This window comes from Pteronotus mesoamericanus, unplaced genomic scaffold, assembly GCF_021234165.1.
Source record: "Pteronotus mesoamericanus isolate MK-2021 breed Mesoamerican mustached bat unplaced genomic scaffold, CSHL_Meso_final contig_24, whole genome shotgun sequence".
Taxonomy (NCBI): Eukaryota; Metazoa; Chordata; class Mammalia; order Chiroptera; family Mormoopidae; genus Pteronotus; species Pteronotus mesoamericanus.
This window is the reverse complement of record NW_026555100.1, coordinates 29,243,867-29,265,439: the sequence shown is the minus strand read 5'-3', so window position 1 is coordinate 29,265,439 and position 21,573 is coordinate 29,243,867. Positions and strand designations below refer to the sequence as shown.

At 34.3% G+C, this 21,573-nt stretch overlaps 1 protein-coding gene across 1 annotated transcript in view; it reads left to right on the top strand.

The window, feature by feature from the left end:
- The first annotated feature begins 761 nt into the window (after positions 1-761).
- Positions 762-21,573, top strand: part of LOC129070025 (protein FRA10AC1) — a 29,780-nt gene continuing 8,968 nt past the window's right edge. The window contains exons 1-11 of the mRNA XM_054572869.1: positions 762-915; positions 2,853-2,929; positions 4,172-4,267; positions 4,399-4,444; positions 6,806-6,882; positions 8,198-8,281; positions 8,799-8,883; positions 12,973-13,018; positions 15,296-15,409; positions 16,505-16,547; positions 18,444-18,562. Of these exons, the coding sequence (XP_054428844.1) occupies positions 2,853-2,929; positions 4,172-4,267; positions 4,399-4,444; positions 6,806-6,882; positions 8,198-8,281; positions 8,799-8,883; positions 12,973-13,018; positions 15,296-15,409; positions 16,505-16,547; positions 18,444-18,562 (787 nt within the window). The 5' untranslated portion in view covers positions 762-915. The remainder of the gene's footprint in view (positions 916-2,852; positions 2,930-4,171; positions 4,268-4,398; positions 4,445-6,805; positions 6,883-8,197; positions 8,282-8,798; positions 8,884-12,972; positions 13,019-15,295; positions 15,410-16,504; positions 16,548-18,443; positions 18,563-21,573) is intronic.

The following is a 21,573-nucleotide window of genomic DNA, read 5'->3' as shown; positions in this document are numbered from 1 at the left end:
AGGTTGCAAAGCAGAACGAAACATCATAATGTACAAAAGGTAAAACAGTGATAACCTGGTGGAACGTAAAATAATTCCTTTCCCTTCCTGCGCTTCTTCCTTTCCTTCTTTTTTTCTGAACTGTTTTGGATCTCTTTGAGCACGTGCCAGGTAGCTAGTCTGCAGAGAACCAGCAACCCTGTCAAATTTCCCCTATTCTCTAGCCTTCCTTTCCTTTCATTTTTGATGAGCTCTTCTGCCACCAGCACTGCATTTGGAATGGTATCTATTGTGTGGGTGGTAAAACGAAGCAAAGTTATTTTTGTTCTTATTATGAGAACGGTTTTATTGGGCGCGGGGGTTGGGTTTGGGGGATAGAAAGAAGAAAAGCAGATCAGAGACAGCCGTTCAGCGAGTGTGCTCCGAGAAGGCGTTACTGAGGTTACTAGAAAGAGGGCGGCAGGTGATACTCGGGCAGAGTTTTTTCAAATGAGGGGTGTGGACTTAGAGCAGTGCAACACAACATTAAATACGGGTCTTCCGACGGGGTAAGGGAAAGAGCTCCAAAATAGACACCGAGGGGTGAGACTGAGAAAGCAGATAGCCTCTGACCCCACTTCAGAACCTGTTCTTTCGCCGCCTTTGTTTCCCGGGAATGTTCTGACTGTAGCACAAATTCGGGACTCCCAGGGACGGTGCCATTTAAATGTGACGCGCGGCCGAGCCGGAGCGGAAGCAGCGCCCTGTCAGGACCCGTAGTGAGAGGTGGGGAGCGGGCAGTGACAGCGCTGGCTGTGGCGGAGCGGCGCGGCCTTGGCGGACTAGGGTGGCCCTGCAGCGGCTCGTTCAGGCCGTGGGTCGTCGCTGCAGCCACCGAGAAAACAGAAAAAGACGACTCAGCGGGCGAACTTGGCAAAGCAGAGAGGCGGGGAAGGGGTGTGTGAGAAGGGTCGTGAGTTTATTTAGCGTTGGGGAGAAGGACCTGGAACTTGTACCTCATATGCTACTTGTTGGTTATCTTTTTTTTTTTTTTTAAATAGCTTCTGGAGTCAGTCGGCGTCTCCTTTCTCTCATTTCCCTCGGCCCTTGTCAGTTCATTTGTAGCGTGAAGTGAGAACATGTTAGTGCAACCACTGAGTGGAGATGGGTATGGGTATGGGATGGATGAAGCCGCCAGGGGAAGAAGAAACGGGAGAAGGAAAACCGGGGAGAGGGTGGTGTCGTGGGGTGTGGTAAGATGATGGTACTAATAGTTAACAGTTACAGGTATTTACTGTGCCAGAAACTGTTCTAAAACACTTTGTATGTGGTAATTCAGTTTCCAGTCCTATGAGACTAGTACTCTTAACTAGCCTCCTTTTGTAGATGGGGAAACTCAGGCTCACAGGTTGTAGAACCTGCTAAAAGAAAGAGAAATGAAATGTGCAGGGCCAGGGTTTACATTCTGGTGGGCTGATCCCAGAACATACCTCTAAGCAGCACCCAGCGGTTGTCCTCCATTAAGATCTTCAAGTGAGGACGTAAGACAAGGAGTGAGAGGCTGTTATGGCCTGAACAGATGTGATAGACAGGTGGAGCAAGGAATTGATATGATGGAGGGTGTGAGATCCAGGTGAGTCTGTAAGGTAAAGACAGATGTAAGCCAGAGTAGAGGTGGAACTGTGGCCTTGTAACCTTCAGCTCTAACCATGCCTAGTGCCTTCCTCTAGAATTCTGTTGGACAGGGAAAAGAGGTACACACCCACACACCTACGCTTGGAAGTAGAAGATAGTAGACTCATAGGATTTAAGGATTATTTGATGTAGCCACTGTATTTAGCAGATGATGCCCAAAGAGAAAAAATAATTTATTCAGATTACCCAAGTACCCAGGACTAGAAACATATTTTGTCTTAGGTCTAGTGCAGTGAAGCTTAGGGAGTTGTTTACTCTTTTTCCTGCTTTACTTGCTGCAGTGAATATTAAAGTTTAAAAAATTGTATATATCATTTGACCTGCACTGTTTTTGACAACCATGTGAATTGGGTATTTATGACATTAGACAAATAATTTATCCTTCCCTCATTAATATGTGTCCCAAATTCAATATAATGCTGAAACCAGGAGCTGCTTCCAACACAACCTAGTGACAGTTGAGATCGTTCAGTATTTCTGAGAATTTCAATTTTAAAAAATGGAACAAAATAAGGTTGACTAAGCCAAAGGGTAGGGTGACACCTTGCAAAAACTAAGCTTAAAAGAAAAAGGAAATCTCCACATATAGTGAAAAAAGAGGTGAATTTTCATCAACAATGTACTGTTCACAAATGCAGTAAGACTAATGGAATATAATAATCAAAATGTTAATGTATTCCAGAGAGGCAGTTTGAGGAATAGTGGAAATCATGGGCTTAAGAATGAAGTAGCCATCTATTTTCTATATATAATTGATGTACTTCATTTGCCCTTGATTTCTTCATCTCTAAAATGGAGATAATAGTTCCTAAATTGCAGAATTAGAAGTAGTGTTTATAAAGGACCTAGTATAATACCTGGAACAAAGTTGATAATAAATACACAACAAGTGTAAAGCGAAGCCCTGCTGAACTTTGTATGCAGTCACATGGCAGCTTCTAGACCTAGTTTTCAATGGAAAAGTGTCAAAGACTAGCCTCTTGTTGGCCTAGTGGTGAAAACTGTTCATTTTCTGAAGGTTAAGTCTTATTTGAAAGTGAATGAAAGTTTTAGATGTGTGGATAGTCCAGGGACAGTGAAATACCCACCACTGTCCCTTAAAACTATTGTGAGCTTTAAATAAAACTTACTTATGAACTATTCCGTTTCCTGAACAATGGGCAACTTAGGTGCTAACTAATTGACTTTATATTTTACAGATGCATGGTCATGGAGGCTATGACTCTGATTTTAGTGATGACGAACACTGTGGAGAATCTAGCAAAAGGAAAAAAAGGTAATTTTTTTTTAATCTGTGCTTCAAATTCGTTGTAGATTAAGATGAGATAAATAATACTGAAAGTTTTTGAATTGTGTATGTGAAGACAACGACGCTCTACTGAATGAATTTTTGTTCATTAAACTATAATGAATTGACTCAAAAATTTGAGAACCATTATGTGAAAAATAAAATATTTATGCTGTGAAGGGATTTGCAGAAGTAGAAAGGGGAGAAGGACTTTTTACTTGCAGATGTCATAGATAAGATGGGACTTGGTTTGTGGTCCCTTTGCTATACTTGACTTCAAAATGAGGTTAGTGTAAAGGATGAGATTGTGATACAGCACAGTTTTTATGGTTTGTGAATGAGCAGACTAAGTGATCAAGGGAAGGAGCTCATGAAAGTTTCATTGAATTGGAAGGGACAAGATCTGTCAACAGATACAGCCTGGGCCTTATAATGAGGATACTACATCTTGGTGGAGTTACTGTCTTTAAGGGCTTGGTTTTCAGCTTTTGGTGCTTAGAACCTTGATTTTATCCATTAACTTAGGAGTGGTTGACTGATTGATTAATCAAACTTAAAAGAATTGATTTATTATTTTACACTGAGAGCAGTATACTAGTTGAGACTGAACATTTTTTGTTGGGTATTCAGTCTTCATGGATAACCAATAGAATAGAAATAATTTTAACAAATTATGTTTTATGGTCCTTTACATTTTCAAGATTTTTTATTCAAAAATATTACTTTGTAAGAATAGAGTTTGAGCAAATCTAGATGGACAGTCTTCTCTGCTCTAGGGTTATATATAGGACTAATCTGTAGTCTATATTATCTATAATTAGCACTTGTTCCATATTATCAGTAACCAAAAGCTTTATTATCATTACAAACAGGGAGGTCTTGGCACAAAGATTAATTTAAGATTTTATTTAATTTTATTTAAGATTAAGATTAAGGGAGTGAAAAAAAATACGATAATGAATGACAACCAGAATTTGAACCCAGGAACCTAGGTGGTCAGACACCAGGACGTACATTTGTTACATCTTCTCCATTTTGTCGGTATAAAATAAAATTAAGATATTAATTAAGAAATTTAAGGAGACATAAATATCTTATTAAAGATCAGTGATCCCTTTTTAAGTTAAGACTTAAATGTTTAAAACATGTTCCGTTATGAAAATATAGAGAAATAAGAAATCCTTTGAGAAATATGAACTCTTTTAATAGTTTTTCTTCTTAATAAACCAGGACAGTTGAAGATGATTTACTGCTCCAAAAGCCATTTCAGAAAGAAAAACATGGAAAGGTGGTCCATAAACAAGTTGCAGCAGAATTGCTGGATAGGTATGGTATTTCAATGTAAATTACTTTTTTTCGTTTAAGATTTTTTTTTTAAACTTAGAGACTTGGAGTTTGATTATATTAATTAGAATATATATATTTGAATTTGCTTAAAATAAAATTTGTCTTAACAGGGAAGAAGCAAGAAACAGAAGGTTTCATCTCATAGCTATGGATGCTGTATCCTTTTTATACTTCCGGGTTTTTAATAACTAGTAGACTTCTAAAATTTACTTTTTCATTTTATGAAATCTTGTAAAATCAGATAGATCAATATTTTATTTTTAAACATAAGTCTGTATTGATGTGGAATTTTGCCATTTATACTTTTGAGTATGGTTCTCTTTTACTAATGTATAAAAAATATTTAGAGGAAAAAATAATAAAACATATTCCAAATGTTCAATAAATAGGCTTACAAAGTCCATGAACTTGCCAATGTTTTTTCCAACTTTTTACCAACCTCTCAACATTTCTATTTTTATACTGATCTTATCTTCTGTCTCATTTTAACTCTTATTCTCTTCCTATCTTGTTTTTTGCTAGTTAAAGTCTTTATAAGACTTGTATTAAAAGTGGGTCTGTCTGTGGACTATTCTCAGGTCTTCTGTGGCTTCAACTCTCAGGCATGAATTGGGGCTCTCTTTAGCCATACTCTCATATAGCCATGTCTCAGCTCAACTTTTTGGTAAGACTGTGGTTCATTAGAGTAACTACTGCCACTGGCCTTCCATATTATTGCATATGGGAGAGTGAAAGAGAGGCCAAGCAAGGCCTGAAGTATTTCTAGGTGTGTTATTATGTATAGTCAGGATTGGGAGAAGGAGACAATGTCACTTAGATACACTCCCTCCCAACTCTGTTATCATTGCTAATACTTTAAGTTATAGATGTTTTCTTGTCAACAATTTATTTATTTTTTATTTTTTTACCCAGTTGCTTACATCTGCCCCTTATTCCTTTAGCATTTCAACATCTTCTCTTCCTTCTCCGACACCATTCATTTGAGGCTGTTGGGGCGTCTAAAAGCCTGGCGAGAGCGAGAGTGTAGGTCTGCTTTTCTGGTGTGAGTAGAGGTAGGGTACAGTTTTTTTTGGAGTGTTTAACTAGAATAGAGTAGTTATTGTCTAAAAGTTATTTATCCTGTTAGATTGCCTCTCTCTTGGTTATACAATTAGAGAAGGCTTTTGGGACTTTGTTTTGTCTGTCCTAGTTGGTATTTCCAGGTTGCCAGCTTTTTCACCTTTAAACCTGGAATTTAAAAGGCAAAAAGGGTAAAATACCAAAAATGGTATGCCATGGGTTCCTAGCTGATATGCCTTCTCTCTCTACCTTTCAGAATCTTCTTATATTTTTTTAAATAAACTCATATAATTTCTAAGAGATTCAGCTGTTCTTCTTGGGCGGAATAGGAAACAGTACATCTTTGTCTACTCCATCTTCCTGGAAGCAAAGTCCCACCCACCACCTGTTTTGGAAATAGATGTTTTTTGGAACCACAGCTATACTCATTTGTTTAGGTGTTATCTGTGTCTACTTTCATACTAAAACGGCAGAGCTGAGCATTGTAACCGAGACCATATGGCCTGCGTGTTTACTATTTACAGAAAACGTTTGCTGACCCCAGCTCTCAACAATTTCAGTGACTTGCTATGGTCACATGACCAGTTAGTGCTAGATCAAGAGCTAGAACCCATATATCCGGATATTTGGCAGTTCTCTTTCTTCTGAAATGTTAACTGTTCTGTTTCCACTTTGGCAAGTATATTCTGATTCAATACTCTGTTAGAATACACTGTGATCAATTAAATCACTATCTTTAACATAATAGGATGTAGACACAGACAGTATTACAGAGGAAGTCAGTTCTAGTATGTGCATGTTCGCTTCTAGAGAGAGTACCATTAAGCTTTTTAAAAGAAAAAGTTTTAACCTCATGTATTTTGTTATACTTAAAATAAACATGACTGTTGATCTTTGAATATTAAAAGAAAATAGAGAAATAGCCTCTGATTTCTTATATTTACTTTTTTTTGAAAGCTTATTTTTAGAATTTAATATTATAAAAGTTGCATCTTCTATTTTTGAAGGCTTTATTATTACTGACACAGCCAAGTTATATTTTATGATAATGAAAGGTAAACTCTACTCCTTACCTTTATTTTTAGAAATTAAAATTTTTCATATTATGATGATTAAAATGAGTGGTGATATGAGGCCATATATAGTTCAGCAATAGAAAAAGAAACTTTCTCCCCATATAGAGATATATTTTATCATGAGTAGTATATGCTTGGTAAATGTTCAAAACAATATAAACAGTATTCAGTAGAAAGTGAAATCCCTGTACTCTGTAATGTTCACTCTTGATAGTTTACTATTTACCTTTTTCTGTCTTTGAATTTTTAAGCATGTATAGTGAATATTTGCCTATTAAAAAACTAAGTAGACTCATACTGTGCTTTTTTTCCTACTTGCTAGTATATCATGGACATAGCACAACTGTTGAATAAGTAAAATCCTTAATTCTTTGCATTTCAGTATCAAAGGCATACTAAGTTTGTAAATGACTATATTTTATACTATGGTGGCAAAAAAGAAGATTTCAGGCGATCAGGGTAAGTGTCATGAAGTTTATGTAGAATTGGAGGGGGCTGTGGGGATCTTTGAAAGACCCACCACTACTACGTCTTCTGATTCTTCCTCTGCTTTCCATTCTGATTTCCTTGTTATAGCGTAAGGTGGAGAGACCATCCATAGCTTCCAGCTAAGTAGCTCTCATCAATTCCAATTCTCTGGCAGTAGGTAGCCCCTATCAATAACAATTGTGTGAGGAATACACATGTCCCTAATTATGTAGGTTTTGGGGGGGTGTGGTTTGGGGTCTTTTTTATATGTGTGTGTGAGGATCCTTGAACATTTTAAACCTCAGTGTTTGGGATTGTTTTTTAAAAGGTAGGGCAGCTCTGGCTAGTGTGGGTCAGTTGGTCGGAGTGTTGTCCCATAAACTGAAAGGTCCCAGGTTTGAGTTCTGGTCAGGGCACATGCCAGGGTTACAGGTTTGGTCCCCAGTCGGGGCGCTTAAAAAATGCAACTGATCAATGCTTCTCTCTAACATCAATGTTTCTCTCCCTCTCTCTCTTCCTCCTCCTTTTCCCTCTCTCTAAAATCAATAAGCATGTCGTAGAGTGAGGATTAAAAAAATAAAGGTAGGGCAAACAAGGAACCTCACTAATATTTCCCACATATGAAATTGCTTCCTATATTTGGGGCTCTTCTTGTCAAACCCTCTTTGTTTTGTGTGGGTTTTTCCCTCTGACTTAATTTTTGGAATTAGGAGAGCCCTAAAAAACTTTATACCATGTCATCTATCCCAAATTTCTCTCTCTTCTCATTTTGGCCTATACTTCCCAACAATCCCTTGTTCTCTCCCCAATCTGTTATAGTATCTATGAAAATCATACCCTTCAACTCTCTTCCTTAGTCAATCTTCCTTGGAAGCTATAGTAAAATGAGGTATGGAAAACTATATATATTTTTTAAATTAGATCTCATTAGGGTAGGGTTACTGACTTTTCTTAGATTCTGAAACTTTACTGTCATACATTTTTTTCTACATTTAATGTTTACTCAGATTTCTCATCCTAATATTGGTTATTTAGCACCATGTGTGTAACTGAGACCAATGCCAGAGTGGATGGATTTCTTCTCCTTTTAAGTTGCTTCTGTAGTAGCACTCTTTACAGTGCCTTTTGAAAAAGTACTGAAATAGTTTTTACAAATACATGTACATATATACATACAAATAAAACTGTCTTTATCTCTGTGTATTACTTTTTTACTCAGGTGTTCAAAGATATCACAGAACTGTTTGACCTCCTAAATTTGACTAATTTTGTGTTTATATTAAATTAAAATAGTTTTATTTTCCAGGGAAAATGACAGGACAGACATGGATGTTATACGAGAAAATCATAGATTCCTATGGAATGAGGAGGATGAAATGGACATGAACTGGTAATTTTAGCCATCTGATGCTTGATGCATCACATGCTTCCATCCCGTCTCTCCTACCCTGCATAGAACAGTTCAGAATTGATGACATAAAACCATGCCTCAGATTACTGAATCTAGTTTGGCTCTTTTGGTAATTTTTAGCAGTTTTAACTGATGATTCATTGCTTGAATTTGTCTTTAAAAAATACTGTTTGTTGTTAATATGCTTCTTTTTCAGTTTTTAAAATATTTTGGGGAAAAGTAATACCTGCAAATGGTCCTAAAAATCCAAACATTAGAAATGGTAAAAAGTGAGGAGTAAGAGTTTTTCTCATGTGTGACTGTATGTCTCCTAGATTTTCTCCCTGAGAGAACAACTATAATAGTTAATATTCAGATATTCTATGCACATATAAGTAATAGATCTCTTTTAAAACATTAATAGTTATATCATATACGTTATTTATTTAACATTGCTTCCAAGTAGCAAACTGTGTTTGAATTTCTAAATGAAGATTTGTATTTTTTATGAATCTAGGGAGAAGAGACTTGCAAAGAAATACTATGATAAATTATTCAAGGAATACTGCATAGCAGATCTCAGTAGATACAAAGAAAATAAGGTATGCCTTCCAAATATTTATAAAAGAAGGTTCTTATACAAGTATAGTATTACTTTTTATTATACTGTCATGCCCCACATTATTCTTTTAAAGATGCTATTTTAGTCTAAATTGCCCTGTTTCTATGAAGTATCATTAGGACCATTTGACCTCTGCAGCTGTGGAATTTACAGAGGGCCCCTCAGTCGAGGGTGCTGCTTTGTGAGCTGAGGCAAAAAAGTCTAAAATTAAACACAAGTGGCTACTGGATCCTGATTCATCTTGACTCTAATCTAGAGCCTGTAGTGATTATAATGAATGATTTGACACAGCAGAATGATGTCTTGTTTCACAGATGAAATTGATAGGCTATCTTTTTCAAAATTGATTACCATTTATAAAGAGGCAGGTGCACATCTTTTTGTTATGTAAATGTCTAGTTTAGTAAAATTAACTCTAATCAGTTCTAATTAGTAACAGCAGATTTTCATTCCCACTTTACATCTTACTTAATATTAAAGGGATTTTTATTCCTCTCTCAAATTTCACATTTGTAGCTAAAGAATGTGACCCAAAAACAGATGATCTCAGTTTGAAATGAGAAGGGAGGGAATTTTGCATAAACCTATGTTTGGATAATGTACATTTATATTAAGAAAGACAACCTATTTAAAAGCCATCTTAAGTTTATTTATCATAAGGATTTTGTTTTCATTTAAATTGTTGAATCTCAAAACTGTGGTTGGTTTAGTTTCTCATTAGTGCCTTTAATATGTCAGTTGTCCTACAGTATTCTATTAGATAATATTAGTTTCCATTTTTATAACCCTGTTTACAAATCCATGCACTTGGGTATCACAAAGACTTCCTCAGTTTCTTGTGAACTAGCTTTCGTATCTGTACTAGTTATTACCATATTGAATCCAAAAAGCACCACAGCAATTGGAATTAGTGAAGTTACTACACTGCAAGTTGAATGTGAAAAATTGGTCTTTCTAAGAGCACATAAAAAAGCAGCCTTTCCAACCGTAACTCATTTGTTGATTGTTTTTCAGTATTGAGGGCTAGGTTTAGTGTCGTGGATTAACACATGATGTCTGCTCTTAAAAAACAAAACTATAGTTAAGGGGGGAATGTATGCCTAGTAAATAATTAACTATTTGTATTCTCCATTTAAAAGTACACAGGATATTACTGGAAATCATACTTTAAAGAGGATAATCATCCTCTTTATATTTTCCTATTAGAACATGATGAATAGTCAGATACAAGGGTTAGTGTAAATAAGAAATCAGATATGACTCAGGTTTTGAGTGTGAATACTAGAGAAATGTAAAATATGGTGGGAGGGGGGTTTTTTAAAAAAAATAAAAACTTTATTTTTTTTTTAGAGCAGTTTTAAGTTCACAGCAAAATTGAGGGGCAGATACATAGATTTCCCATCAACTCCATACCCTACACAAGGGGGAAGGTGATGACTGTTTTTTGGTATGCAATGTTTGAGGTATTGGAGACAGAGTAGTACCTTTGATTTCCATGCAAGAATGCATTTTCTCACAGTTTTTTTTACCCAAAGACAGCGTTTTATTCTTTTTTAATTAACCAGCTTCTAGCTCAGTGACTACTATATGTAGTAGATACTTAGTGCATTTTTAGTGAATTCCAACCTTTGTCCCACACCTCCGTTTCCTTCTTTTCTTTCGTCGTTGACAATTTGGTTGGATCCAGTTAAGATCAGATTCACATGCAGGGAACAGCCGCACTCCCAAAGAACATTGGCTTAAATGAGCTAGAAGTTTATTTTTCCTTTACATAAAAGTCCAAGTAGATGTCATGGAACCTTGCATTGTCAGGAATTTAGGATCCTTCTCTCTTACTGCTTGCATATGTGAGCTCCTTGTGCTAGAAGGTAGAGTAAGAAGAAGTTCAGCACCAAGTCTTGAGTAACTCCAGTTTTTAGTCAGACCTATCAGCAGGAAAATTTACATCTTCAGGAAAGAATATAAAAACATATTGAGGCAAAACCTCTATGTAATCTTTACTTACTAGTAGGACATATTGCAGTTGCTTGTGACATTTCTTACCTCCCTATTAGATTAAAACCTTCATGGTGACAGACACTATTTTAATAATCGCTCTTTATCCTTGGCAGAGTGCTAAGCCCAATAAAGAGTTGCTTAATAATTATTTGTTGAATGGATTAATGAATGAAACAGTTTGGGAACTGTTACGTTATACATTTGTGCTCTAATAGACATCCCAATGTATGTTGAATGAAAGGCAATCCTCACATACATGTATAGGTTTAAAAATAAAATTAAACAGTTATTTTGAATTTTCTGGGCTGGAAAGATATTATTTTCTTTAGTTTTTTTTTCATTTATTGAATTTTTAGAGAGAGAAACATCAATTTATTGTTCTACTTACTAATGCATTCTTTTTTTTTTTTCAATCTTCACCAGAGGATATGTTTTTCATTGAGTTTAGAGAGAGAGGAAGGGAGAGGGAGAGAAAAATCAATGTGAGGGAGAAACATTGATGGTTGCCTCCCGCATGCACCCCGACCGGGGATTGAACCTCTAACCTAGGTATGTGCCCTGACATGGGATCGAATCAACAACATTTTGGTGTTTGGGACAGTGCTCCAACCAATTGAGCCATCTGGCCAGGGATGATTCTTGTATGTGCCCTGATCAGGCATTGAAACTGCAATATTGGTATACTTGGATGATGCTCTAATCAACTTACCTACCCAGACAAGACTATATTCTTTGGGTTTTAATCTGAATAATTTGTAATATTTTGTGCTCTCATTTGCATTTAAAATACAAGATTGCCTCATTCAAGTAATAGATGATTTAAAAAAATAAAAACAACAAAGTTAACCAGGCATCAAACACTTCATATGAATTATCCTTCTTAATACAAACAGCAACCTATGAGATTAGGAATCTTATAATAAGGAAGGAGATTGAGAAGGTAAGTTACTTTCCCAAGGTCATAGAACCAGTTAATGAATGGTAGAGCTTGCTTTTTTTTTGGGTCTTCATAATTGTGGAGCTTGGCTATTTTTTTAATTGATTTTATTGGGGTGGCATTGGTTAATAAAATTCTATAAGTTTAGGGGTATAGTTCTCAAATATATCATCTATATATTGTATTGTGTGTTCACCACCCCAAGTTGAGTCTCCTTCCATCACCATTTATTGAAGCTGAGCTTTTAATCATTATAAAAGTAAACTGAATAGAAAACTACACTACTAACTAGAATTATGGTAAATTAGCACATGAATGTGAAAGATCTTAAAAGGCAGTGGAGAAAATCATTTTTAGCACACACAAAAAAGTTGTATTTAGGAATCTGAAGGGAAGTTTAACAACTGTCTGCCTTAGGCTGGTACAATTACTCTTTCCTGTTCATGACTATGCAGTTGTAGTGGGTAAAGAGCCACCCATGAATGAGCGGATGTGGTTGTGTTTCAGCAAAATTTTATAAAATAGGCAGCTGGCCTATGGGCCATAGTTTGCTAACCAGTGGTATACTATGTACCGGGCACTATTCTAAATACTTAAATATATTATCCCATTTAAACTTCTTAACCCAAAGAGATAGGTACTCATATTACTTCTACTTTACATATGAAGAAACAGGAACAAATAGATTAAATAACTTCTGTAGTATTTTACATAGCTGTTAAGCGGTAGAGCTAGGAAGTAAACCCAGATAGTCTGACTCCAAAAACTGCACACTCTTGCACAATATTATACTGCCTCTTTACTGTACCATAACCTCTTTTTCTGTTTTTTTGTCAGTATTATGAAACAGGTTATACATTGTTTTTTTATTAGTTGTGATATCTTGTGGTTTGGCACCTAAACTCTAAAAGAAAAGAAGATTGTTTCTTAACAGATAACTTGGTAATCATTCAAATGTATTGTTAAGTACCTGGAGTCCTATACAGAGAGAAAAAGCTATCATGATGGGAATTAGGTTTATTTTTAGATTGATAAATGTCATTATGTCAATTGTTGGCTCCCTGTTTAGACTTATATACAATTTAAATAATGCTTAAATTTACTTTGGCATAACTGTAATTTTTTTCTTGTCAGTTTGGATTTAGGTGGAGAGTAGAAAAAGAAGTAATTTCAGGAAAAGGTAATTTTTTTTATTTTACTTTTTAATAGGAGAAGGTTATTTTTGTTACATTATTGAATTGAAGTCATTGGGTAAGATTATTCCTAAGGTACACAGTGAATGATTATCTACAAAAGTAAAATTAGAAAAGATATATTCAGGATATATTACAAGCAGAGGTCAATATAATGCTTTAGATTTTTACCTTTTGAATTTTTGCTTTTAGGACATGCAGTCGAGGAAAAATAGAAAATGTTTAGAGTTAAAAGATTTTATAGCAAGTTAGTTATCAATGGCTAAATACTTGAGTTTTTCTCTTTATCAATTTTTGGAATAAGGAGTTGGTATTACTGTCTTCCAGTCAAATCCGCATTTTGAAAGTAGAAATTAAATATCACTTTGAACATAATAGAATTTTTGGACTGCTAGTTCTTTTAGGGAGTCTCTGAGATTGAGCCCAAATATTTAGTTTTACTGCAAAAGACAAGACATTTGTTACGCAATCGGTAAATACTTTTTCTATGCATTGTTTTAACCTATTCATGAATTTTTTTCTGAATACTTAATATCTCTATACTGTATCTTGCTATAAAATTCTCTCTTTATCAATTATTGTATTTTTAATTGCAATAAAAATTAATGTCCTGAAAACTACAGAGGAGCATTTAGGAAATAATTTTTAAAATAATTCTATTTATTTACTTTTTCAGAAAGAGGGAAAGGGAGGGACAAAGACAGGGAGAGAAACATCAGTGTGTGAGAGACACATCTATGGTTGCCTCTCACACGCCCTCACCGGGGAACCTGGCCTGCAACCCAGACTTGTGCCCTGGCTGGGAACCGAACCGGCGACCATATGGTTCGCAGGCTGGCACTCAATCCACTAAGCCATACCAGCCCAGGCAGGAAATAATTTTAAACTAATAACTCTAAAAATTTTTTAACTGAAAATAAAGGTTTCATTTTTTAAATGATTAAACATAACACCAGTGGTTCATATATATATCTCCCATAAATTGGGTATCTATGTCAGGTGTAAAATTAGATATGCAATTAAACAGTAGGAGTTTTTTTTTAATATATAATAAATATCAGCCCTGAAGCTACTTTAGATGACAAGGAAAATAATAAATTTAAAGCTCTATAAACTTTTCTTAAGATTATCTTTTAGTTTGTTTTCACCTAAACCAATGAGATATATTGAAATGTCTATCACAGTTTTAAAATTTTTTACTTTTACTGAATGGAATTTTCAGATGATGGTAAATAATGCTGCCTTTTAAAAAATTGATGGATAGTGTCTGAATTCATGTAACTGAAGAAAAAATTAGTTGGGAAGGGGAGAAAATGCTACTTCTGTGATTTATAAAGTTACAATTTTGTTGCTGGTTTAACAATAGAGCCATTACTGAATATGTACAGATTTAATAAAGTATACATTTGGAATAAGTGAAAAATGCCATGTTAGAAAAGTTACCAGCCTTTTTGACTCATAGTTTTCAAAATTTGTTTTGATAATTTTTTTGCGGGGGATGGGGGAAGTTCAGGTTCCTGTTGGTGCAAATTATTGAAATACAAATTTTTTACTTGTTTGTACAAATAAAAGTTTGATCTTTTTTTCTGTCAAAGTTAATAATGTGTTTCCTTTTTTCCCCCCTCCTTGGATCATCAGTATTAATTCCTTTTTTGCAAAAGGTTTTAATGTACAATTGACATGATAATGTAGTATTGATTTTAGTGTCAAGTGATTTTAAAATTTAGAGCATGGGGTTTGTTTACTTATTCTACTTATCTCAAAGTGCTAGCATTTTAAAATGTGCTTTAAATGCCATTTTATGCTGATACTTAAATGCCATTATGTTAATACTTAAAAATATCAATTTTGATATTACTATTAAATATTGAAAAGGATTCACCTAGGTGTATGTGCATGTACTTTGGGAAATACATTTATTCTTTTAAAGGATTAATGACTACACTCTTAGTATTACTATTTTCCAAAATGTAAGATTCCCTAATGGAGTCACTAAAACTCTATATGTAAACATAAACAGTCGACCTATCTATTGAACAAAAATTCTATGACTGATTTTTTTTTTAACAGTTGATTCAGCTCTTTAATTTTATACTTGTATGCACGTTTGTTGAACATTTATAATTGTTGTGGACATTTGTTTATTAATGCTGACTTTGTAGAACTAAGAGTTTATATATGTTAAGAGTAAATATCAGAGATACCAGATAATATAGATAAATATTACTACCTAGCATAGCTAATAATTCCTTCCTTTTTTGCAGGCCAGTTTTTCTGTGGAAATAAATATTGTGATAAAAAAGACAACTTAAAGAGTTGGGAAGTTAATTTTGGTTATATTGAGCATGGAGAAAAGAGAAATGCACTTGTTAAATTAAGTAAGTTGACTCTAGGTTGGATATGATTGGTTTCTTCAAAGTTTAATAATTGAGATTTAAAAATACATAGACTAATATAAGATTCAGTTCAAAAATTTTAATGTATATTCTTGTAAGTGCTCTTTTTCTCAGAGCTTCCCAAATTCATGAACAATGTTTGAGCCTAAAATTTTTATATTCTCAGCATTATGGTGACATTTAGGTGAAACAGTTCTAATGCCAAATGTAACGCCATTTGTAAAGTGAAGATCTCTTCTCATTAACTTGAGTATGTCACCAATGTAATGTAAGATGCATAGTATCAGAAAAAGCATTGTAAAATCTCACATTAGCTCATAGCCATATTGTTGTGGTGGGGAATAATAAATACACTCTCTCTTTTTGACTGTGTCAATAAAGAAAAAAATTTTAGGAGGGCATAATTGTTCTTCATATCAGTCTTAAAAGCTTAAGGTTATACCCCAGAATATAGTAGTTTCTCTTAATATGCATATTTTAGAATCTGTCATTCATTCTTTATTTTTTCCCCCCTATGTTGATGTGTCAGCTTCTTCTCCATCACATTAACAGCCTTCCCTAGGTCTTAAATAAATGTGCTCTCGGAGTCATCTGCCTACTCCAGAAAGAAGCCATGAATTTCCCCACATGCTACTGGTGTCTGAGTCCCTCCTGGAAGTGCTCAGGAGGAAAAGTCAACTACTGTGAACTGAGATTAAGGCAAAAGAAGAGGCCACAATTATGGAACTTTTTGAAAAGCTCTTTTCCATTTGAAAACTCTTAGAGCACTTCAGAGGAAATGACTATACCCACACTATTGTTATTAAATATCTTTGTTGTGTGGCTGCCTATTGCTTTTAGAATAAATTGACGGCACATTTTTCTGAAGTAATGTTAGAATGTCAGTTCCTCAAGCATTCTAATATTTATTATATATATGCATTTTTCTGAGGTGGAGAGAATTGGATTGTTTTCTTCAGATTGCTACTTCTCTTACTGAAAAAGATGTAAGGAAAATGATAATTTATGATACTAAAGGTACAGTAGCAGTGCAGTTATTCAAATTCAGCTGTGTAACTTTTTTTTTTTTTTTTTTAGGACTATGCCAAGAATGTTCCTTTAAATTAAATTTTCATCACAGGTAATATTATCTCTTAAAATGCCGTTGTTAATGTTTAATAGTTTGGATGTAATCACTTACCTGCACTGGATGTCTAAATGTAGATGTGAGTGGTTGATGGTTTAATTAGTTGATTATATAGAATATCTGGCATCACTTTATGACCACATAGATGAGGGAAGTGGAAGTTCACCATGCCTTACTCTAGCCAAACAGTTTTAAATGTGAAAGCCTTTGCAGGTGGTAAGTAAATCATAGAATTTTTAGTTTGGAGGCAATGTTTGGATTCCATAATATTCTTAGAAACTATATTATAAAACAGATTTTCATAATGTAATTCTCATGTTTCATTTAAAGTGTTTTAATTCGAGTTTGTCAATATTTGTCTGCATATCGAGTGGAGGGGTATCAATGGTCTGTAATCTGCAGTATATATAAGATCATGGACTTTAAAATTAGACCCCTGTGTATTCCTCTCAGCTACTCCACTTCCTAGTCATCTTTGTGGGCATGCTGCTTAACCTCTGTAAGACTCAGTTTTATCATCTCTAAAATGAGGATACTAAGCTTATTATGGGGATTAAATGAAAGTATGTAAAGTGCTTGACACAGTCCCTGGCATATAATAAATCAAACAAAGTAGAGTCCTTGGCATTGAAGATGTTCAAAATATGTGTGACCTGTCAGGATTGTGGTGGTCAGGTTTCATATTCTGAATAACAGTGAAAGTCTGAGAGTAAGATTCTGCAGCTTTATAACATGTGTAAGTTAGTATATTAATTTTAATATCAGCTATGTTATAAATATATCTTATCTAATATTTTAGCTATTAAAATAAATATTAAATAATTTTTTTAATTTTTAAAATTAGCAGAAATTTTTAGGTTACTTGAATAGCCTAACCCATTATTTTCCCTCTGTATCAATGATACTGAACAATATCAAAGATGTTTATTTGATCTTGACTTTCAAGCTTTATTTCAAATGATTCTTATGAGAGGTAAAAAACGGTTACTCTCTTAAATAATATAGCACTTGACACAAGTACCTTAATTTTTGGGAAGTCTAATAAGTTTTTTGAAAGTAATCCTCTCTGTTGTCTTTTCATCTTCCTTTCCTTGTCTGAGTTTCAGCATTATCACCTTTTTCTATAAAGTATGTCTTTTCTTAGCCAACTAAAATCAATTGCCTGCCAGACATGGCACTGACAACCTTATAAATCTGACCTAGAAGAAATAAAGCTACAGCAGTAAAAGGATAAATAGTCTAAGGTAGATATATGAGTTGACAACAAGTCCTTCCACCCTCATTCTATCATACTTTCACTAAAGGGTGTGGCAAAAGTAGGTTTACAGTTGTGAGTTTGTGAAACACAGAGTTTATTCTTGTATTATTATTTATTAATTATTGTATTATTTTCCATACAAACAACTGCAAATCTACTTCCCTGCATCTGGTATATTCTTTTATTCTTAAAAGGAGAATTTTCTATTTACTGGTGTTGTAGAACTATCACAGTAGTTTCTTTTTGTTGTATGTGTGTGTGTTTTTTTTTTCAAAGTGTAGGCAGCTATGAATTATGTAGAGGGAAATGAAATTGTTTTGTAATTTTAAGTGGATAAATAATAGAATATAAAAAGAAGGAAATAAGTAAAACTATGATTTATGTTTGAATACAGAACTTATACAAAATAATTCTTTGTCTCAGAGTTTTCAGGATTTATTACTTTGTAGAACTATCTTAAATAAAATACTAACCTAAAATATTTACAGACTCATTTAAGAGTTTCTCATTATGTAAATTATATTATAAAAATAAGTACTTTAACTTGTTTTAATATTCATTTTTTGCTGATTTTTTTTTTGTAAAGGTCAGTTGGAAAAGTTAACTTTAATTTTGTATTGTTTAACATAAAGGAGAAAAGAAGTCAAGTCCAAAAAAAGGAAGGATAAAATCAATAAAGATTGTAAAGAGTCATCACATAAAAAATCCAGATTATCCCTTGCAGAAGAGACCTCTAAGGAAATGGATAAAGGTAAAAGGGAATATCTACTCACATTTCTGAACATGAAGAACATGAAGTAATCTTCCATATGTTTTAAATGTAGAACTTAGTTGGTGAATGTATTTAGAATTCTTTTATAGTTTTATAGTAGTTGAAAGAAATCTGGTTGGAGAATTCAGATATGAATTTACAGTAACTTATAGGAGTTTCAAGAACAAGGTTGGTTTTGATTCATTTTTGGCAGATGGTATAATATTGCAAACAACCTTCTAATTCCTGGATTTGTCACTTAAAGACTTGTTACTTTGAGCAAGTTACTGAACTTCTTGAGTTTTACTTTCATTATGTAAATAGGGGTGGTATGACAATAGGGATGATTGGCCTCTGTGCTGCCTGAGCTTATAGTAGAGAGTCAAATAAGAATGTGAAAGGCACTTTGGACATTGTAAAACAGTACAAAATCTGTAAGTCAGTATAAAATTGTAACACTGTGATTTCAGTTGTTATGGTCTGTGAATTTCTCACTAGTTTATGAGCTTCTTGAAATGATAGAGATTGATAGAATGTGTCATCAGAACCTAGCATGGTGCTGTACATATATGCTGAGTAAATAGTTAATTAAATTCAAATGCATTAATCAGCCACTTATTTCTTTCCTAGCAATCCTTAAGCTTTGTAAGCTTTCATTTCTTCATGTGTAAAATGGTCATGATAGTAGTACAATAACCTAGCTCATAGAATTGTTTAGAAGTTAAGATGAGATAATACATGTAAGCAGTTTGCTTTGTACTTGCCACAATTAGCTATTATGAAGGTTACTGGTAGTTGCTTTTTCAGTCCCTTACAGAGTCAGATATATTGCATAAATTATTGACTGTAATTTAGAGTGAGTCGGACTTGAATTATGTAGGTTATAGTAGATTGAATGAAATTCAGTCCACTGTTAACATAGTACTTCGACAGGAGAGGGCTCCCGTGCTCCACCTGTGAAGACCTTTAGCGAGGTGACATTCTTACATGCATATATTTCTCCTTGCATATCATAATCTATTTAAACATATAGAACTGCCAAGTTTTAGACTTAGTAAAATTGATAGATGGTGAGAGGAAAATACTATTATTCTATTGTTTATTGAGGAATGGTGTTTGAAGCAGAATGCCTTTTGGTCTCTATTTTAATCATTAACTAACTCCTAAATAAATTTTAATTTCATTTGAGTTTTTAAAAATTTTTCATTTATCCTAGTTTGTTAGTAAGATATTTGAAAATTTTGTTGCATTCATTATTGTATTATATAATAGCATTGCATTCATATCATAGTATGGTACCATGTTGATCACTGCATATTCCAAATTAAAGAAGAACTAATCCTATTCTTGTAAAAAGTATTTAGTACCTTCAAAACAGATAATTAGGTAGCTGGTTACTTGGGGTTAGGGATGGTTGGACCTCTCAGGTTATACATACACATACATGTGATCTTCCTTATAAATATTTTTACTTTAGTGTTCCATATTTTAGTAGACGACATCTCTGTCAACCTTAAAAGTAGTATCAGAAATCTGGGCACTATCTTTGATGCTTCCTTTTTTCTCACTATTTATGTTTAATTTGTCACCACGTTCTATCAGTTTTACCCCCATGGTATATATTTCTCAAATTCTCTCCACCCTAGTTCAAACCACCACGTTTTTTCATCTAGGCTACTGCTCTATATTCCTTACTGGTTCGTTTACTGTCTTGACTTCCCACCTTCCCTCCTCTTAGTCTGTGTGCCATAAAGCAGTGATATCCTGTTGTTCTTAGGATAATAACCAAAATTCTGCACAACGTTCAAAGGCTTTATATGATCTGGCATACAAGGCTTTTTTCTCATCACTCCCTTCTTCACTTTCACACTTTACCCAAATAGCCTTTCAGTTTCTGGAAATTTCAAACTTCTTTTAATTTAGGGACTATGTAGATACTGTTTCCTCTCTTCCTAAGACCCCCAGTCCTATCCTAACTCATCCTTCAGGTATAAGCTTAAATGTCACTTCCTTAGGGATCCTTTCCTGACTCCATTCCTGACCACAGATCTAATAATAAATTAAGACTCCCATTCATAATTATATCACAGTCCTGAAACTTTTCCTTAATAACCTGTATAACAGTTACTTGAAAGCCCAAGGAAGGCAGGGATACTGTCTACTGTGCTCATCAGTACATCCACAGCACCCATTAGCACATGTTAGGCATAAATAATAAAAAATAAGAAAATGAAAGACTTTGAAGGTTGTTTCAGGCAACTTCAGAGATAGAAAACCAAAGCAGAATGGAAATGAAACATCTTATTTATTCTTTATTCAGAAGAACTTTTATAGCATAGAGTACAGGATATGATTCTTTTTTCAACTTACATGATATAAAGTAGAAAATGGCAACCGTTTAGCAAACTTATAGGAAAACTGTATGAAACTCTTCAATATCTCCTTATCTGGATCTATATTGATTTTGATGTGATACTTTCTTGCCAGTCCACCTTAATTTGGCCCAAACTTGAATTGTAATGAATAAATGCTTAATAGATGTATTTGGACTGTTGACACTCCTTCTCAAAACAATCTACTTTCTTGATTTTCTTCCTGTCTTTCTGGCCTCTTCACCTTTTTTGACTACAGTTCCTCAGTCTTACCCTTAGATGTTGAGTTGCTCAGACTATTATATAACTTCCTCTCTCTCTCTCTCTCTCTCTCTCTCTCTCTGTTCTTCCTGTGTGATCCCATCTATCCTCATAGCACCTTGTTATCAGTGGATGGATGGATGGATGGATGGATGGATGGATGGATGGATGGATGGATGGATGAATTGGATGGCTAGTTGGCTGAATGAATGACTAGAGAGGAAGTTTAAGACAGACAGACCAGTAGCCTGACTTCAAAGGCCAGTCTGCTTTGGAAGGTATGAACAAGGTACTTAGGTAAAATGTCTTGACAGAAACTCCAGCATCTTAACCCTCCTACCACCACCCCATCCCCAAGCTCCATTCCTTGGAAAGGCC